Source organism: Ixodes scapularis, unplaced genomic scaffold (assembly GCF_016920785.2).
Source record: "Ixodes scapularis isolate PalLabHiFi unplaced genomic scaffold, ASM1692078v2 PGA_scaffold1__304_contigs__length_218370807, whole genome shotgun sequence".
Classification (NCBI taxonomy): domain Eukaryota; kingdom Metazoa; phylum Arthropoda; class Arachnida; order Ixodida; family Ixodidae; genus Ixodes; species Ixodes scapularis.
This window is the reverse complement of record NW_024609846.1, coordinates 23,234,202-23,254,494: the sequence shown is the minus strand read 5'-3', so window position 1 is coordinate 23,254,494 and position 20,293 is coordinate 23,234,202. Positions and strand designations below refer to the sequence as shown.

The 20,293-nt window shown below is 46.3% G+C and overlaps 1 protein-coding gene across 4 annotated transcripts in view; it reads right to left on the bottom strand.

The window, feature by feature from the left end:
- The window catches only part of LOC8053023 (signal peptide peptidase-like 3), a 42,433-nt gene extending 22,963 nt beyond the window's left edge, over positions 1-19,470 (bottom strand). Inside the window, exons 1-3 of one of the 4 annotated variants that reach the window (XM_040500867.1) lie at positions 18,664-19,470; positions 2,571-2,648; positions 2,416-2,483 (exon numbers count right to left, since the gene is read on the bottom strand). In XM_040500867.1, the coding sequence (XP_040356801.1) occupies positions 2,416-2,483; positions 2,571-2,648; positions 18,664-18,680 (163 nt within the window). In that variant the 5' untranslated portion in view covers positions 18,681-19,470. Of the gene's footprint in view, positions 1-2,409; positions 2,484-2,570; positions 2,649-18,663 lie in introns of all 4 variants that reach the window. The other 3 variants (XM_029970363.3, XM_029970364.3, XM_029970362.3) reach the window with 3 other exon arrangements.
- Between the last annotated feature and the right edge of the window lie 823 nt (positions 19,471-20,293).

The following is a 20,293-nucleotide window of genomic DNA, read 5'->3' as shown; positions in this document are numbered from 1 at the left end:
CTACAAGGAAATCAACATGGAATAAATCCTCATAATACGCAGCAAGTGAATGCGGACCCAAAACGTTGCGTAGCGAGACTCGACGCATTAACACGAGGCGCATATGCATCAGCTTGAGTAGGTGCGCGATAAGCGCGATCAGCACATGCTTCAAAGGGCAATATCAGCCTGCGTTTGCCTTATCGGGAGGCCTGAAACCGTCTGAAAAATCTCACGAGCTGGCAGGGAGGCAGCAGCTGACCCAACATGTTTTGGAAACGACAAACAGTTTCGTTGATTGTGACATACCACGGGCTTACAATCTGCACTTCAACTAATCAAAGAAACAATTGAAACAAATTGGGGGTATAAGGAGATTAAAAATAATCGGTGGTTGTTTGCATGAATAGAAGTATGTAAAATTTTGGTTTGACTAATTTATTGTTACAAAATAAAAAATAGCAAACCAAAAATTATGTAACATTTAAAATAAAGAATCTGAAAAAAAAAAAAAGAAAGAAGAAGACCAGTGCATCTCGCAAAAAATGCTAACTTCCTCATAACACAGAGTAAATATAAAACCCAGCCCATCACACAAGCAGTATGTTTTAAAGCTTGACAAAAACTGACCCATCATAATCGATGGAAAAAAGTTATTATACTATTATTATTTATTATATTTGTCATCCAAACCTTTCGACAGCAATCTTAAAAACGCAAATTTGGAAACTAAAAAAACAAAAGCAAAACAACATCCTAGTAAGATACTTAAATTATGTGCCAACATACACTTAACTCACAGGTGCACTCGCGAAGCAGGTACGCTAATTATTTCTAATTAATGCAAAGAGCATCACCCGCCGAGGCAATACCCACGTCTAAGAGCATGCTGCACCGGCGGGCCGCACGGACGCGCGTCCGTTGGAATTCGGCACACCCGCCGAGCCCCGCCCAGACGAGGGGAGAAGGCGGGATTCTTTATCCCAATTAGTATGCGCGTCATGCACACAGAAAAATGCTGCTACTCCAGTCACAAACACACAGAGGCCTGCCGGTTTCCAGCTACTCAGCCTGGGAATGAATCGAGCGAAAGTTTATCCTGTTCAAGGCTCAGCTAAGGCGGACGGCAATGCGGGGGTTGCTTTGTGCAGTCATTTTTCTGCACAGTCTCAATGGTTATGGTCTACACCAGTGTTACAAAAGGGTGCGGTACATCGAACCGCCTAACTCGGCATTCCTTCGTAACGAACACACTGCTACTCTAACAACAACCCAGCTTTTCTCAAAACAAACCTAATGCACATTTAGTTTCACGTCAGCATTGCTGCAATGATTAGTGTTCCTGGTCTCTCACGGCGGCTCGACACATGCTTTCGAGTTTTCCAAGACTAAGGGATTTTTCTTCTTTGCTCACACTGTTGTTGCTTTTACCTGTCTTCCCGACCTTCATACTCTGCGTGTGCTTTGCAACTAACACTTTGCATGGCAAAGTCAAACTATTCCCCTTCCTTAGTTTAATCTGTGCAGTCAGCCATTGGCTGCACATCCGTCAGGTTGAGCACTGTACTGTAAAACATCACTGCTTATTCGGAGGATGCCTTGTTGGTATCCCTCGAGGGCCAGCAAACCTCACGATGGTCGGTCCCAAATGATCCTTATGTGCAGTGGCGTCACGAGGGTCAGCGGCACCTGGGGCGGTAGCCCGTCGCGACACCCCCCTGAGCGCTGCACCCAAGGTAGTCCGCCCCCCCCCCCCCCCCCCTTGTGACGCCACTGCTTCTGTGCACGCCTTCCATGACACGCGAATGACCATCAATAGGGAGTTTTAGAATATTACTTAGTTTTAGAATACCATACGCAATTTTAGCGCACGCTAGCACTAAATTTAGCGCTTGCTTTGGCATATGCTGTGCGAGAAAATTATAGAATAGCGTTTTCCCGCCAAGATGCAAAAGCCTAAGCGTCTCGCACTTGCAACGCCACCAAGAAACAGTAACAGTTTATCTTACTCGTGAAGTGCTGTAACTTCAGTAAAAATGTTTTGGTCCAGAGTAACATTTCAGATTTGTTTAAATATGAGAATGTGACGCGAGCAATCGACCGGTCGTGTCTTCTCATGTAATGACCTTCGCACACCGTACCTTCGCCGAAAAATGTGTGCGCATCGCAAGCAGCAAGTATATGAAGTGCACTTCCCGTAGGAGTGCAGACTCTTTGCATTGTATGCAATTTCCGAAAAATAGCATACGCTAAAATATCGCATGCAAAGCACAAAACGTGGTTAGCATTTGGCACATGCGCACTGGCGACGACACCCTCATTTGCATACGCAAAGCTTTAGCGTGCACCGTTCTGAAACTGCCTAATAGCCAAAGCCTTCCCACACAAGGATGGGAGAATCATGGAAGGGAGCAAGGAAAAGAGACAAACACTGACTGGTGTCCACTCCCTGGCCATTCCGCTCTTTCTCCTTCAGCTTGGCCTCCCGCTCCATGTTGAGCGACCTGCATAAGCGCACGTCGGTCACACCCAGGTTGTTCCGGGGTCGCACCCAGGTTCTTCCGGAGTTGCTCCAAGGGAACCCTCCTTACCTGAAGCTGCCGTAGACTATGAGCAGGATGGAGATGAGAAAGGTGGACACGCGGGAGGAGTCCACCAGCGAGTACGCCCTGCGAACAAAAGGGCAGACGAGATCACCACCGGGTGGCGTTCTGTTCGCCGAGCAACCACACAAAAATCTAGAAAGGAGGTGGTGTCATCTATACCCTCAAACAATTCTGCGCAACATTGTCGTAATAAAAAGCCAAACACCAACACCGACGACGGTGGAAGACATGAGAGATACAATGACGAACGCGGAACAATGCCTGCATCAGGTAAGGGGATTCAAGGAAGAGTAAGCCACTGGCAGGCTGGTTGATGTCACATATATTAAAAAAAAAAACGGAGACGATGGACGAACAAGGGGACAAACACAAAACATCTCATTTTCATCTTTGTTAAAGAAAGAAATAAAGGGAGAAATAAAGATAGAAAAAATTAGGCTCACAACAGGACACTCTAAAGCATACCGTAATAACCCGAGAGATAGCCCACCTAAAATGGAGAGCAAACTGGGCGAAAATAAGGAGTGGGCTAATTTTCAGAGTGCAATCGAGAAAATTTGAGAAAATGCTATTTTTAGATTATCTGTCCCTGCCAAACTTGTTATCGTGGCGAGGCAGTGAATCAAAGATAGCTGCTTCCCAGTCAGCAATGTTTGCTAATATCCCGCAATAGCTAACTAACCACCTTTACGTCGAGGTTGTCTATAAAGAAGAAAAAGCAAAACGAGCCAAAAATAGAGGCTGTTTACCTTTCGGGGGTGGGGCATTGCTCGGGGTGTTATGGTAGGTCTCGCGTGTTCTAGTTCAGATCATCAGATTTGATGGCCACAAAATATTGTTGTCTCAGATGCCCCACTTTAAATCATTCGATATGACGATCACAAAGTACGCTTTCCGACAAAGATGAGTGGGACTAGTCTTTAACTCACTCTTGACAATGAAAACCTTCCAAGTACTCGCAAGAAGGAAAATGTATGACGGCACGTGAAGAAACACGCAACAGTATCAACGAAGAGATGCCAGATCCAGCAGGGTCCTAGTGGCAGGTGGAATACCAACCCGCACGCATCAAGAGCCTGCCAACACAGCGACTCTTACATTCGCAGAATAAACAACCATCAATCAAACATTTCCTAGCAGCAAATGAAAGAGCACAGAACCCACCCACAATTGCCAAGGAATGAGAAAGACAGCATGGATTAATTGCTTTGCACTTCTCACACACTTTCAGCCAACGCTCCAGAAAGCAAAGCCGCATCAAAGTGCAGCAGTTGCAATCCATCATCCAACGCCCATAAAGTGACACTCATACTCTCGACCAAAACCACCCAACCTTCGACGGCCTCCGTTTTTTTTTTCTTATTGCATTTACAACAAATATAACACTAACAGCGCTCAAAACGGTAGAGTATTTTTTTCACATAGTGAAAACTCGTATTCTTAATGTATGACAAGGTTGTATCCAAAATAAAAGAAGCAATACAAGTCTGTGGCGGCTCATTCCGACAGCGACGATTCTAACGTAGCCTGTTGGCGCCACAAACCAGCAATCACAGTATTTATCTCCGCCATTTCTTAAACGGGAAGGCAGTTTGACAAGAACATCTGAACAGCGAAAAAAACAAACAACAAAACATTGAGGGTCGCCACCAGTAACACTGACCCATATTGCTTCCCAACGCTTGCGCCAACTCAATCGGTCGGCGGCCGGGCTGGTGTCCCCAGGGTAGTGGTTAGACCGCCGCCCTTACACCCCTCTCCCAAGGTCACCGAAGACAAGCTAGCAAACACAACCACCACCTGCTGAGGCTAATTCCAGTCATCGAGTGTACAAAACCCCGAAGGATGCTCAAGGACGTCCTAGAAGGGCAGATGCCTTTTGTCTTTTGCTTCGTCCCACGTCGCAACAAACTGCCAGTCCCAAATGATAGGCCATTAAAAGAACAAACAGAAAATGCAGGGTCTCTTGCGTATAGTCCTTACATCTCGCTAGTTGAGAGCTGAAGGCAGTTTTGACAACTGAGGCGGTTATAAACTTTGCAGTCATGTAAGACCATGTTTGTACTTTAAAAAATGTCATATCAGAAAAAAAAAAATAATGTATTTTAGTTATAGGGGTAGAATAAAGTTGGGACACATAAAATTAACAGTGTGATTTGAGCTGCACTGGGCGTTGATTTATGAGCTCTACTGAGCTCAGGAGTCATGACAAACTTTGCTAAATTTAATGGACTTTCATTCCGCTAGATTTCGCGATAAACGTTTCCACCCAGGATAGCAGGAAAATTACAGATTACATTTTTGCATTACAATTTCATGAAGACACATTTTTTTCAAAACCTTAGAAACCTAGAAATCGCCATTTGCACATTGTATAAATAAACTACACTACGCAACAACAAACCATATAACTACCACTGCACGTGCATGAAGCAAAAAAAAAAAAAACAAGTATAAGTAATTACAGTAGCTGTTACTAAAATACAAAAACAAGTAGAAATTGCAATTTTCCCTTCGCATAAATAAAGCATCATATCCAGGCACGTAGCCGGGGAGGGGGGGGGGGGGGGGAGCATGCCCCCCCCCCCCCCGAAATTTTCAATTTTGCTGGGCCTCCTCTCCCCCCTCCCCCTCATACAGCATTTTGTCATGGGCACCCCCCCCCGAAACAAAATCCTGGCTACGTGCCTGTAATACCCTATGCATGAAACAAACCAAAGGACTACATTTCCAATGCACAAAGCAAAAAAGTAAATGTTACTAGGGTACTAGCAGTTTGTGTTTACATTCAATGTTAGGGGTGTGCGAATAGTGGTTCGAATCGAATAGCGCAGTGTCATTCCCAACATCTACACTACAACGAGAACCGGTAGGTCTTGGTCTCCCCTAGCGCTTTCAAAGCTATAAATGACACAGCGCTATTCAATTCGAACCACTATTCGCACACCCCTATTCAATGTGCAATAGTCACATGTATCCCACACACAGGGATGAGCAGTATTTCAAATACTTTGTGTATTTTGCATTTGTATTTAATTACAAATTGGGTACTGTATTTGACGTGTGCATTTAAATACTAAAATGTGAATATTTCAAATACAATTGTAATTAGATACAATTTTGTGGGCGAAAATACATCCCTCAAATTTATTATCACTGTCCAGAGCAGGAAGAAAACTATGTTCTGCACCAAATGCAGTGTCTCTCAATCAAGCACAAGCATTTAGTGACTTTGTGATTACGGTGCTAGTCCAGGGCAAGAATAGTGACGAAATCGACGTTCACAGGCAGACTGGCTAAATAAGTGCATGTGACAACTTGTGATGCTTTCCGGCCTGATTTCCATCCATATTTTTGCCTGGAACATCCTAAATGCGCGGGTCGTCCAGATTTTCGTAACTGGTGCGAGTTGCAACAATAAAAAATTATCTAGCTGGTGGTGCGCGTCTTGGTCGTCTAGGTTCTTTGTTGGTGTATACCAAAATGTATAATCGACAAAAAAAAGCTGCTTGAAGCTCTGTACTTTTTTCACCTAATACGTCCAAGCTGATTACATTTTTTTGTGATTATATTTCTATTATGTTACTAGAGCCTCGCACACTAACTCCCCAGTGTGCGATGCAAAATTAAAATGAGATACCCAGAAACTTGTTGCAGGTGCCCTGAAGTCGTTGACGCAAATTTTGAGGAATGTATTTGGAAAAGTATTTGGAGGAGACCAAATACATTTGGTTGTATTTGTATCTTGTATTGAAATGCTTTTTTTGGAAATGTAATTAGATTTGTACTTAAATACACTTTTGACAAAGTATTTTGTATTTGTATTTCGATACATATTTGCATGTATTTTGCCCATCCCTGCCCACACATAACACTGTTCTAAAAAAGGCAATAAAGGGAACAAATCAGTCCGTCATACTCCAAGGACCGACCCAATCTGACAGCCTAATGCTGGTTTGAGACAGAGTAACCAATTGTTCACTGCTCAGTGATGTGATTCGTCTGAATCATTTTGGAGAACCTTTTAGGGCAGCTAAAATCACTTTTGGAGCAGAAAAAATAACTATTGCAGCATGAGCACACGCTTCATTTTAATTGCCACAGCTGTGAACATTATGTTAAAATTCATGTGCTGGCCCGTTCATAAAAGACAATGTCTACTTTCCCTTTCCACTTCTGTGCAACCTTTGTTAACATCAATTGCACGGCAGGTTTGATCCGCTCAATGGAAAACTAACTAGCTGTTTAGTTGCATGTAGAAGCACTAGGCATGACAACAATATGCTTAATGATGAAGGACAATATGAACTGCTGTGGATGGTTATTTTTGCACGGAGCCGAAGGTAAACAAATCATAATTCACGGAAATAATTTTAAAAAAGAATAATACTCAGCACCCAAACTGATAAAAATAAAGCTTTGGTCTATTGATTACTAACATGACATTTCATATGTAGAACTTCATGATAACAAAAGTTGCCATGTGAATGATAAATAAGCCTTAGGAACAATCCAGTCAAACTCGTAAAGATTTCTTTATCTACTTATTGTACCCTTAGGGCCAAAGCATTATAAATCATTAATGCTCCAGATAATATAGTTTTAATTTACTCCATTCACTGCACCATCACACAAATCAGACCTATGTAAAAGTAATAACTAAACTAGAGACTTGACATAAAAAGAAAAGCTTATGGAACCGTTTATATAAATCCAGTGATGTGATTGGCCTAAGCCATTTTGGAGCACCTTTTGGAGCAGCCAAAACACTGTTTTGGAGCAGCAAATGTGGCCTTTGGAGCAGCCAAGACAGTGTTTTGGGGCCGCAAAAGTGGCTTTTGGAGCATGTATTCTTAGAAAAATAAATATTTCTTTTAAGTGCTGGACAAACGAAGGGCACTTTGTATTGTGTTGTGATGTGACGTGCTGGGGCGGAACTCGATGCTTGTGTTTTTGCTGCTGAGATATCCCACAAGTATACAGTGCTGTAAACGTTGCCGAGCAATTCCGAAAAAAAACAAAAAAACACTTGCTATTGTTTTACTAGTTCCCGACGTGGAAGATTTTTTATAAAAAGTAAGCAAACGTAAAACAATGGATTGCAAGCGTCCCGGCTGGTACCTATGGTGCTATCATGTTCATATGCACGCGAGGGCAACTTCGGCAGGCTTGCAGTTACACTTGATTTGTCGCGCCAGCGGAGACAACGGCTGTCCGACCGAAACCGAAATCATGCCACTCCGCTCCGTCGCCAACTGGTTCCCAAAATAGTATGCAAAATGTAACTGTCCAGCATACGAGAATAAGCAGTCCAGCGGCGCGTGCTTGCCAGGCCGGGCAGGTGAGGTATACAGGCTAAACACACAGAAAAAATTACCGCATCTCCACGTGGTGAATGATGTTGATTAAGGCGAAGCTCTGGTGGTGCTTGTCTGCGTAGACGCTAAGCCGCAGCATGCCGAGCCTTTCGTTCGTTTTCGTTTATGTCAGAAAGAAAATGTGTGGTGTGGAACGTGGTTATATACGCATTTGAGCATTTGACCGCAGCGCCCTGTCGTCTATAAACGTTGAGCCAATGCATGCTAAGTTTAACGCGATTATATACGCATTTGACCGCAGCGCCCTCTCCTGTATAGACGTTGGGCGGCTACATGCAATGTTTCATCCATGACATCCCCAGCTCTTGAGTTTTACCACATCTCAGAGCTCTCTACCCGTCCCACAGTCGTGGCCGAGTGGGTAAGGCGATGGACTAGAAATCCCATTGCGGTCTCCCCGCACAAGTTCGAATCCTGTCGACTGCGTAAACATTTCCTTTTTTTTTTTTCCCCTACACCAGCACGAAGCACGTGAGCTCACGATCACGATCACGAGCACCAGCAAGATCGATGTGAGCACGGACGCCGGACGGACAAGGCGGGACCCTAAGGAGCTTCACCCCTAAAATAAAACCTGAGCGTATCGATGCAAGACATTGCGAATCAGGGTCAAAAAAGTTTCTTGGAGCGTTTTGCGCAACGACTGAACTCGAGACAAACAAGCGCGCTATGAGGGTTCAGCGTGCAGACGTTGCCTTGTTTTCGTTAGCTCACTTCTCGTCATCAACTTTCTTTCGCGGCAGATTTTTCACGTACCAGGGTCCCTCTCGAAAGAAAGCCCACCGAGAGAAACCTAGGTATTTAATATTTCGCCAAGCAGTCATTGAGTTAAAGAGGGATTTTTCTAGCAGCGTATGATTTAAACAAGAGCAGGAATGTCGATGCGTTTCAGTTTAGAAAGCGCCATATCTGCAGCGACGTGGGGACGGCAACACACGACGTCGCACGACCACGGCGACTGTGGTCGCGCGAGTGCTTCAGCTCACAAAGTAACTCTCACCGCGCAAAAACGTGGTTTTGTTTCTCAGCATGACGGCATGTCTGGCACCCGGCACACTAACGTCGGAGCGTCCGCACCTGCCCGCATCTATCGCTAAAAAAAAAAAAAAAAAAAAAAAAAAAATATATAAAAAAAATAAAAAAACGCGCGAGACGAGATTCCCGAGACGACGGAAGCGCGAAACGCGAGACGGGGGTAAAAATCATGCGAGACCGAATAGATGATTGATGTAGGGTACTTTGTGTCGAGCGGCGTCTTGTGCCACCTAGCTCACGCATGCTCAATTGCGGTTCTCAGTTTAGTTTCGTTTTTGCAAGGCGACCAAAATTGGTCCTTTGGCGCAGGCTTGGCGCAGATTAGCCATATTTTGGCGAAATGTAGCAGGATGTAGCAGGGTTAGCCCCTTGGCGCAGTTTGGCGCAATTGGCGCAGCAATCACATCACTGTAAATCTTTCCGCAATACACAACAATCCTGGCAAAATCTTGAGCTTTTAAAAAAAAATATTGCCAGAATATTGCAGTCTATTATATATACTAGCTACAGTCTCGTTTAAAACAGTTCACTGCAAGGTAGTGTTACTTCAGTGCTTACCAAGTTCTCTTACCCGTACTTTACACTTGTGTGAGCAACCTCCTGCCCTGGAGGAGTGCTTTCCCCTTAGCAAGCGGCTGCACTGAGGCAAAGCACGATACACAAAATTGCAACGCCTACTCCGCAGTTCTACCTTCACTGTGGTGCACCGAAGGGCGGTGAGAAGAGCACTGGACGAACCTACCCAACTCCCGAGACTTCAGACTACTGTCAGTGCTTAGTACAGAGATCAAATCAAGTAGTAAGTTATTTGAGGCGATAATGGAGTAAGCAGCGAGGTAAGCACTTCGGCACATATGGTGCAACTATCACATCACTGACTGCTTTATTTCTTATGCCCACCAACGTTACAACAGCTTCGCCGTTTACGTAGCAACAATACCGTGAAACTATTCTTAAGAAGTTGAACGCAAAAGACTGGACACAGATTGTGCAACCATGCTGAAGGAAATCAACGCTTCTTTGCCTGGGCAGGGCGGAGAAGCAAATCAGGAAGGAGGCAACCCAACACGAGATGGCAGAAAGCACTGCAATGCTTCGATCGAGTGGACAATGCGGATACCAGACGAAGACATTGCACATATGGATGACAACTTTCACGTCGGAATGTTCTCATGCCAAGTCATTGCACAAAAAAAAAAATTAACATTAATTTCATCTTCGCAACATTGCAGAGTTATTAGTTGACAGGGGATCTACCAAACTTAGGTTCTCAATTTTCCTGACTTTTTCGAGCTATGCCAACTATTTGATCAAAATCCCCGGACCAACTACCAAGAAGACATGACATGTCCGAAGTGCAGTTCTTAAATGAAAGCACATCATGGCCGACAGGGCGGTGGCCAAGTACAGGATCACCTCACCTTCTGTCTACCCTTTGATATTTTTTTACTGAATAAACATTCCACCTTTAATAAAGCATAGGGCACAAGTTACAGTAGTCCCTTGGGAACATGACGCATAACTGTACCCACTGGACGCCGAGGTGTTGCACATCGTCTTGCCACCTACACTTGCATGGCTTCCCCAGTTCGAACTTTAAGACATTGTCACCCAAGTAAAGAACCAAACTCAGCTGCCAAGCTGCGAAACAGTCCATTTAGAAATAAGTGGGGAAGCTCGGAACAAGAGCTCTTGTCTCGTGAAGCCACTTCGCAAAGGTACTGTACGCGAAAACAGTCTATTTAAGGAAACAACAATCACAAGGGGAAGTTCATCATTGTGCGCACGTTTCAAGGGGAGGTGATTTGGGTTTATTCTCTGGGTTCCCCCAAGACTCTAGTTTCCCGGCGGAGACTTGCATCGGCACATCCAGCTGAGTCGCCTGCAATGTGTGTCACACCCCAGCACGTCTTGTGCTGTCGTTCAGAAGAAGGAGAACCCAATGTCCCTGACCGATGCTGGTTGGGGTGGGAATTCCACCGACTTTTCCAGACCCATCAAATTCCCTCACAATTTTCGACTTTCCAGATTGGTAGACACCCTGGTTGCTCTGAAATGCTTTCGAAGTATCAAAATCGCCCGCTAAATCCGAGGCAGTACGAACGGTTGCCGTGCAGCAATCAGATCAATGGCACCCATACACACTGCAAGCTACTGCTGCCTACCGATAAGAAACGGTGCGCTGCACAATGTGTGCGCTCAGTATCTCGTATCAGCACAGAGTCCAGTCAAGCTCTCCTACGGCATCTGAGACTTCACTTTTTCCCAGCTTTTCGTCTGCCTCGTGCGTGTCTGGGAAGGCGAACACAACACTCGCGGCCAGCTTTTATCTCCATGTTCTTCTGTATGCGGAATAAGCAGTTTGCACAACGCTGTAAGGCCAGTGCTTTGCATCCTTTCTCAAGCCAAATTCTCTATGGTATCCTCACAAAACCTCGAAAACTGAGATACAGGGAACCCACAACTGCTGGTTACTATAAATGAAACTAAGCCTCCTCCTAGTGCAATTATGTTGCTTGTCTGGATAAATGACTTACCCATGAGCGTACAGCCATATGCTGTTTAATCAATGCTGATCATAATCTAATATGAAGTTACTTATGCTAAATGACCTTTAACGCTAACCAATGTAAAGCTTCGAATCCAAGTAAACCAAACGTCACAACCCGTTGCAGTTTGCGACTCAAAAAATATCTGGGCATTCGAGTACCTTCCGACGTGCCAAAAAGACTCGAATTGACTTGAATTGCAATACATTTGAATACGTCGCAGTAATCTTGTACAATGCCCACACAACAATCGTGACTAATCTCAAAGTTCTTGAGAATCCCGGTACAAGTTTGACATTCTGGAACTGTCATCATACAGCAGTGTTCTTTACAGGAAAGTCCCAACTTATCTCTGCATAAAGATATCTTGTTTATATCTAGTCTATATAATCCCAACCCTGCCCAAACAGATAGGCGGTTCATTAGCTTCCCATACATTCCTTAACATGTGAACTCTTCCCTGGAAAACACCACTGAATATCAAGGAACTACCTAGCCGTACTTACAGTCATCCATAAAATTATTGAAAGAAGCAATACTAAGTAGTTGTTTCTTTTTAAGATTATACCTCACTGATGCCATGCTTTCACTGTTCTTATATATATTTTTTTTCTTCTTTTTTTTTTACATTTTTGTCTTGTCTCACCACCATGTTAATATTCACAGAAACTAAAAGTTTGTGAAAAGCTTTTGCAGTTTGTAACAGCAAGTTAATTTTTAATTTAAAGAAAATCTTTGAAGTGAGAGGCGTGCTAACAACACTTGTAGCCCTGGAACCTACTTCTTAAACTGGGACTGTACATTTCATCCATAATGATTTACTCAAAATAAAATAGCTTGGCCAACCGGAATCACCTATCTTCACTTTCATTGCCCGAGTGCCACAACTAAGGAAGCATGTTTTGTTGTGCTTTGATAGATAATGACCAATGCTTGGAGGCACAACAACTAAGCCGCAACTTCAACTGCATAACAATAATCACATGTGACATTTTTCATACCCTCCTGGTTGCGAAGTGCAATGTTTGTCTGGTTTCTAATTTGCTGCCTACATCCTTTTCAATTCCCGAACGTTTTGTCTATATCATTATTTATCTCTGCGTCGTTTCCTGTTTGGAAAGTTGACAACGTTTTGTCTGGTTTCTAAGTTGACAAAGGTTTAGATTGCAAAGATTACAAGGCAAAGTTTTGAAGACTTTTTTTGTTTCCTACAGTGTCAGGCTTTCAAGCGTAAATGGCTGTCAGTTCGCCTGCACAATTTTCTTTTTCTTCAAGCTAGTTCTCTGGTGTGAAGGCGACAGACTAGACCCGCTGCTTACTTATGTTAAAGCTATGCGCTCTCACCAGGAGGCAGTGCACGTCTTTTTGGAAGACGCAAAAGGAATGGCCGATAAAACGTAACGGTTGTCATCACATGGCAAAATACCTGCGTGTGCGTGTGTGTGTGTGTGGGGGGCACCAATATGGCCGATAAAACATAACGGTTGTCATCACATGGCAAAATACCTGCGTGTGCGTGTGTGTGTGTGTGGGGGGCACCAATATGGCATTTTCATAATGCTCGATACCATGAATATAAAGATACAAAATGCAATGGAGCAGCCGTCAGCAGTTCAATGAAACAGGGTTCTATGAAACAGCATTCAATGAAATGTCCGCTTTTCCAAAATGTTTGAGAACTACCCGCTCAAAAAATCATGACGAAGAGCACTTTCATGAGCCTAGGCTCATTCTCACGACTCTTTCTAGTAGAAACTAGTGCACCATGGACCCCCTATTAACAGGTTAATTTCCATCGACCATAAAGTAAACAGCACAGCTACAGAGTGCCATTCAAGAGGACACAAAAAAGAGTAAATCGACAATTACGCCTCCTAATCTGCCTGCACGGGCTCCCTTTTCTGAGGCCCTCGTTGCACACCAAACATTCTAAAAGGAAAAAGTGCCAACACGATACGCCCCCAACAAGATGCTAATTTCCTTCATCGACAAAGTCAGCGGCACGGTGATAGTGCCGCTGAAGGGGGACACAAAGGGGACGCAAATCAGCAATTAGGTCGCCTCATCTGCCCGCACAGGCTCCATAGAAAGAGACTCTCCTACCAACAAAAGTGATAGCTTCCCCCTTTCCCAATCTTTAAAAGAAAGAGACGATGCGGTGCGACACAGCAGCAGCCCACTCACAACAGGGGGACACTGCCCCCCACCTCATTTGCAAGCCAATGCAAAGCTGTCAGATTGCATCAGTGTCGGCTGACAGACCCTTTCTTCGTTTTCGGGGCAGAACCGAAGGCCTCCCACGCTGCCATTCGTCGCATTGTGCCGCAGCAAAAAAAAGAGAACAAAGGTGCTAAAATTACGACGCTGTGCCCAGACTGCTGCCTCCATTCATGGCACGTTCGCTACACAATGTGTTGCTGTCCGTAACCTCATTTGAGATGCTGTATGCTCCCGTGTTTCCCTGCGAGTCATCACAATTGGTGGTTGAATGTGCAAACTGCTTTCCGCAAATTTCCAGCTAAAATGGTAGCTAGGGCATGCCAGCTCTCACACCAAACCAGAAGCTTTGAAGATGTGGAAATGTCTAAAACAAAAAAAATTTTGAGAAGTTCTTTTCTTTTTTTTGGGGGGGCAGGAAGAATGTTTTTTTTTTTGTTTTTTTCTGGGCGTTTTTTTAGTATGATCTCAGATTGCATGTCAAGTCGTCTTTCCTTCTCCAAGCCTGGACGGAAGCAATTGCAAATCTTACAATCCTCCTAACTACAACCGTTTTGGCACACTTCCTCCTAATCTAAAATAGGATCAGCCGGCAAGAAAACTGAGAAATGCCCTACCAGCAGACACAACTGCGTCCATTGAGTGTAGTGGAGACCCACTAATCATTCCAACCAGAGCTCGGCGATTTGACGTCCCTTCGTGCTCTCGTCTCCTCCTCTCCCCCAGTTCCTCGACACATAATTCACTTCAGGACATGTGACGTCAATTTTCCCAACAACTTTGCCGAGAAAACTTAATTGGTGTTGCTAAGGGTGAAGCTTGAACGAGTTAAGACAGCGCTTCTTGGGCGAGATGGTACACACACGAGAATTAAAACGGCGCAAGCGACGAAAGACCGGATGTAGAAATTCACAAATGCAGTGCTGTGTTTTTCTTCATTTGGCCTCTCGTCCTTTTTAATTCCCAGATGGCAGGCCATGTGACATCCCATGACCTAAACTCCAATTCAGTTTCCCCACTAAATTTAGCAGGGGATACACGGATGGATAGAAAAAATTTTGGTATTGGGGGGTTCTGCTAAGAAACATTTTATGCTTTAATCGAGAAAGGAGCAAATGCAGTCTGCACTTCATTGCCCGCCAAAAAAGAAGACCGATATGATGATTCAGTGACGTCTTTACTACCACAAACTGTTATCCTGTTAAGACAAACAGACAAGAAAAGACTTCAAACCAGATTTTAAGGGAATTTTCCGAGCGTAGAGAAAGCTCCTTCCGGTTCCTAGGCTGTGCATAACATTGTGCCCTTTTACGCAGGTATGCCCCCCACCTCCCCCCCATTTTTTGTCTGATGCTTTCGCAGAAAACGTAGAGTTCTATGAAGGAGAAATACCCACTCTCGCAATGACCATCTCCCTGACAACAATAAAGCCCTATAGGATGTAAAAATAGAATGCAGCTGGAGATAAGCTGTCGGCACTCGAAAGCGGGAATGCCTCCAGACTGTCAACAAGACAACTTCATTGCCGCGTCGATTGTCCGAGCAACAACGAGATACGCTTCTAGCTTGATACCTGACATCTCGCTGAGGACGCCGCTGCACTGTGGTGTAACATGACTGGAACTCCCATTCACCCAAGTATATCAATGTGCCCGTGCTTTGTCCCGCGCTTTCCGCAGTGTCGAACTGGTCGTTGCTGAGTACAATCACTCGCTCAAAGTGAACGGCAACATGGCAAGGTCGACGTCGCGCCGAGATGCAGACCCTCTGCTGCTTTCCGCAGCCTTGGCATTCGACGCGAGGAAGACAAGAAAATCCGGAAGGGGCCACAAAGACAAAATGAACGGGGGGAATGCTGCACACCCGGTGGAGCGGCCTTGAAACGTAAGGATGCGGCACTGACAGGGGCGAGATGGAACGCACCCGGAAATTGAGTTCTCACCGCTCCAAAAAGAGGCAGGCGGACGACGGGGACGAGACGTTGTCTCTGCCCGACGCCTGGGCACGTCGCCAGATAGGAGCAGAGCCAGGAAGGCCGTTGCCCCCCTCGGAGGAACACGCTTCCTCATAGCTGCTCGTTCACCTTATTCTATAACACTCATGTCGTCCTCCGTGCATGTCACTCCACTGACGGTACATTGCCCGTCGTATCCAACGGGAGTCTTTGGCATCCTCTTCTGCCTGTGCGTCGAAAGTGGTCCCACAGTGGCGAGAAATTACGTCGGAAAAGTGGAAGTTTCAAGCTGTTTGTAGGTTGTGGTCCTAGTAGCCCATGCGATTGTCGCGGCATCCCAACTCCGGGTTGCCGAAGCTCCCGTGGACCATGAGGCCGGACAACGACTCGCAGTAGAACAGGCGTCTGCCAAGTCCAGCAACACTGCTGCGACAGTGTTGCACTTGTACGACGTCGCCAGGCGGAAATTGAGGGAGCATTTTTTTGGACGTGGTAAACACATCAGTCAGACGCGTTCCAGGCACTATGGCGACACATGAAGGACAAACATCCTGATAGCCCATCAAAAGCAAAATGAGGATGGTGTAAGGGATAACTCTAACATCGCTCGGGTGTTTAAACCAATTTGGACCTAAAACTGTGAACAAATACAAACATTCCAATGATTCCAGTACAGGTGGTGTTTGTTGAGTGAAAAGACCAAAATTTGTGCGATGCTCCTGCCTGTTCCATCCTTCCCGTTATTATGACAATGTCTGGGTTTATCGTGCACGACGGGCTTACCAAAGTTATAAAGTGTTGATTCCTGATACACTAAGCTCAGGGTCATTCAAATGTATTCAGAAAAACCAAGCAGTGCCCACACAGACCTCTAAATTCTATCCTAAAAATTGTGCTGAGCCACCCACCCATTACCAAGTATTTGTGAAAACAAGATACTAACTATTGATTGAAGGGGGGCACTCTTTCTGTAAGGCCATCACAGTAGCACAGATAACACGAAACAGCCTTCTGAATTGTACCCTTAAAAAACAATGCCTCATGCATAAAATCTTCAATTCCATGCCTATGAAATGAATGGTCCATAATGCCTAACCTGCAATAACCCGCCTTTCAAATACAATTTTGCTGCACGTGTAAAGAGGAAGGAGGGACAACACCTTTGCAACAAAATGGCTTGGATCGTTTTAGACCTTTTTCCGTGTTGGCACGAATTGCCGTGTTGCCCCTTGCAACTTCATTCGCATTGCACAGAATATCTGGAGTAAAGCAGATGCTACACAGCATATCTGGGTTACAGAGTCCCAGAATATTTCACTTCGTGTGGAAAGGAAATCAAATTCTCCATCCTAGACAGATTCATGCGCATCTAGTTTTAGAGCAAGTCTTGAGGAAACAGACGGCTGCCAGCCCCAGAACGTGCCAGACTGACTCCACCTTCGAATACCCCAGTTGGATGATAGCCCATTTCTGTTTCACGGGGTATAGACAGGGTTCAGCAGATATTTAGGAAAATGACACTACCCCGAGGGACTGGGAAAGAAAGAAGGAGGGGAGAGAAATACGGGACGGTCTGGCCGCTCTTTACCGGGTGACGTAATGGCTTAAGACACGACAACCTCCTCGCTTTCCTTCTCTCCCGTTTCCCAAACCGGACACCCGCGTTCGTTTTTTCCCCTGATCATTAGCGGACGATAAGTGTACGGGCAAAGTGTGTCAATTGGCCGTTGTTGCTGCTGCTGTTGTGTGTGGCTACGCTTGGGGCCAACAACCAACGCGATCACCCCGTTACTTTTTTTTCTGGCGTCGACGTGTACTCAACTTGCCAGGCGCTGTGTACTACGTGATGCCTGAATCACGCGAGTATGGGATTCACCCGGCGAGTGTTCATACGGGGATTGCCGAGAAAACAAGTCGCACCGTAAAGGATCGTGAAACGACTGATAATTTCCCTGGGTCAATGACCTGCTCCCGTGGCATTGTGCATACGCTTAACGTTTTGCTTGTTTTCTTTAGGTCGCTTGCGCGGCGCCAAGAACCGCTCAGCCGGAAACAGTTTTCTTGGCACAGCTGTTACCAAACACAAAACGCGAAAAAGAAAAAAAGAAGATATTCACACTTAAACACAAACACAAAGCACGGAGTCTGTTTCGACACACTCGAGCAACTACCAAAAACAAGTAAAACACTCCCGACGCCTGATACTAAAAAAACGGCAGCAACAACGTCTGCTACGGTCTGGCTCCGGCGTCTCCCTTCACACGGACACGATTTCCCTCGGTCCACTTCTCGCCATTTCCGCCAAACAAAGGTTCCCGATAACGTCGCGAGTTGTTTTGCGAAGCGATAAGTCCCGATCGGGCTCATCGAGCGGAAGGAAGAAAAGCAGGATCGCGTTTTGTTGGCAGCGGGCCTCGTTGTGTTGGTCCGCCGTCTGCGACGCGTTTCTTTCATCGGCGTCGGCATTGGGCAGACCAACACGGTCGGGTCGCCGCTGGCCAGGCGGCCGCATCGGGCAAAGGATAGGCGAGGGGCGGTCGGCTCTCCACACCTGTTTCGACGGCGGCCTCTGACCTACATTTCGGCCCCGAAACCGAGCCCGATCGTCCCCGAGATGAACAGTGCCCCGCAGACAGCAGCAACTTAGGCCTAAACGCGGATGAAGTCGCCGCCGCCAACAACTCGGCGAGGCGAGCTGGGCTAGCTCGCTCGATACCCTTGTTTGCGTCCGATTTCCATCGCGTCCGCTGGATAACGCGAGCGGCGGCGGCGCGCTTTGGAGCCGAAAGCAGCGAAGCGCCGATCGTGAGAAAGGCCGAGACGGCGGACTGATTTGGCATGCGGGGCACGGCTCGAAAACGATCGGTCAGCTGTAAACTCGATTACGGAGGCAAACAGGGGCAGGCACCAAAGAACGGGAGGGAGGGGGTGATGAAAAGGCTCACCACTGGTACTCGGACATCACCGCCGCCTTCTCCCTGGCGCTGAAGGTAGCCAGCTTGACTCGCTTTCTTCGAGGGGAACCCTCGGTCCACCCGACGCGACGAACAGAAGGGTCGGCGTCAGAGGCGAGTCGTCCGTCCGCCGAGGACGGACCTCGAGCGCGCGCACCTCCGCCGGCGTCCTCCGGGCATCGCGCCGCTTCCTTTTTAGGAGCCCGTCACTCACTTCACAACACGGGACGACGGATGGTCCTTCCGAGACGCTCCTCGCAGGCGATCAATTGCGGTATGCAACGCCGACGGGGCAACAAAGTAAAAAAAGGGGAATAAATGCGGGTACAAGAGCGAGTCGCCGAGGACAAGGCAGCTTCCTTCTCCGCCCTGTCCGACCGTCCCAGCGGCAGCGTTCGAGCGGACAGTCGTCGTTTCCTGCAGCACGGTCCCAGCGGCGCAAACAAAACGCCCGCCCCAAGGTCCTTCACCTTGCTCGAAACGGTTTGCGGATCGCTGCAGGACCGGTACTGTTTCAGCGCTGCCTTGTCCGACGAGCTCGCGTCCGTCCACGGACCGTGAACGCTGCCCGAGCGTCGCTGCCGCCGATTGCTCGTCCCTGCGCGATGTCCGAGTTTGGTCACGAGAGCCGCATGGTGATAAGGGCGCTGCACAGCAGGATCCTCGGTCCGGGCCGCGGCTGAGTAGACGTCCAGCCTACATCCCGCTCGTGCCGAGCCTCCAAAACATCGGCCGACGACGATGCGCCTCGCTCCGCTCCACAGCTGTCATGTGATTAAACATGGCGGACTCGTTTCTGTTTGCTCTTTTTTTACCCAGAGGCAACCGCGAACAATAGAGTGCGATTGCGCATGCGCGCTGCAGTGGTGCGCTCCCAGTTGGTCGTGTGCGCTCCACGCGCTCCAAAGACGAGCTTTCGCAAAGTTGACCCGCTGGTTCTGCAACGCCTCTGTTCGACCGGACCGCAGTCGATGCTACGAATCATAATCAAAGCCAATCCAAAATTGAAGACGTGCCACGTGACCTAATGGTTGGGTGCAGTGACGCGTGAACAGCGAAGGCACGTGAAACGCTGACAGCTTTGGATTGGCTGTGCTGGCTCGTGGTATCGGCTGCGGTCCACGCTTTCATGTGCTTCTCGTTCGCGATGATGTTAAGTGGACAAAATGTAAAAGTAGGTTGATGCAACGTGCAGAATAAACACCAAGCAATAAGTTGCTGAAAAATCATTACTTTACTAAAGCACGCGTACCCCGTGGGGTAAATGGTCCAAATCTGGTTAAAATAAATCACAAAAAAAAAAAGTTCGTGGTGCATTTGTGTTCTGTGAAAAAGGCAAAGAATTTTGTTTAGTCAAGTCGTAAATACAAAAATTGTCATTTCAAGTGGAAAAAAAAAAAAAAAAAACGAAGTTGCCAAGTTATAACGTTTTGTTAAATCATCTCAATCACATGAGCTCTTTCCTCTCATTTTACATATAAAAGAACTTCAACGCAAAAAACGATCCATAGAGATATGAACTTTGGTTCCTAATTGCAGCTTTGATCGAGGCACGTTTTTTCTACGGTAGCGATCAATAGGCTCAACAAAGCACCACTTAGAGAAACCTTTCGTGACAAAT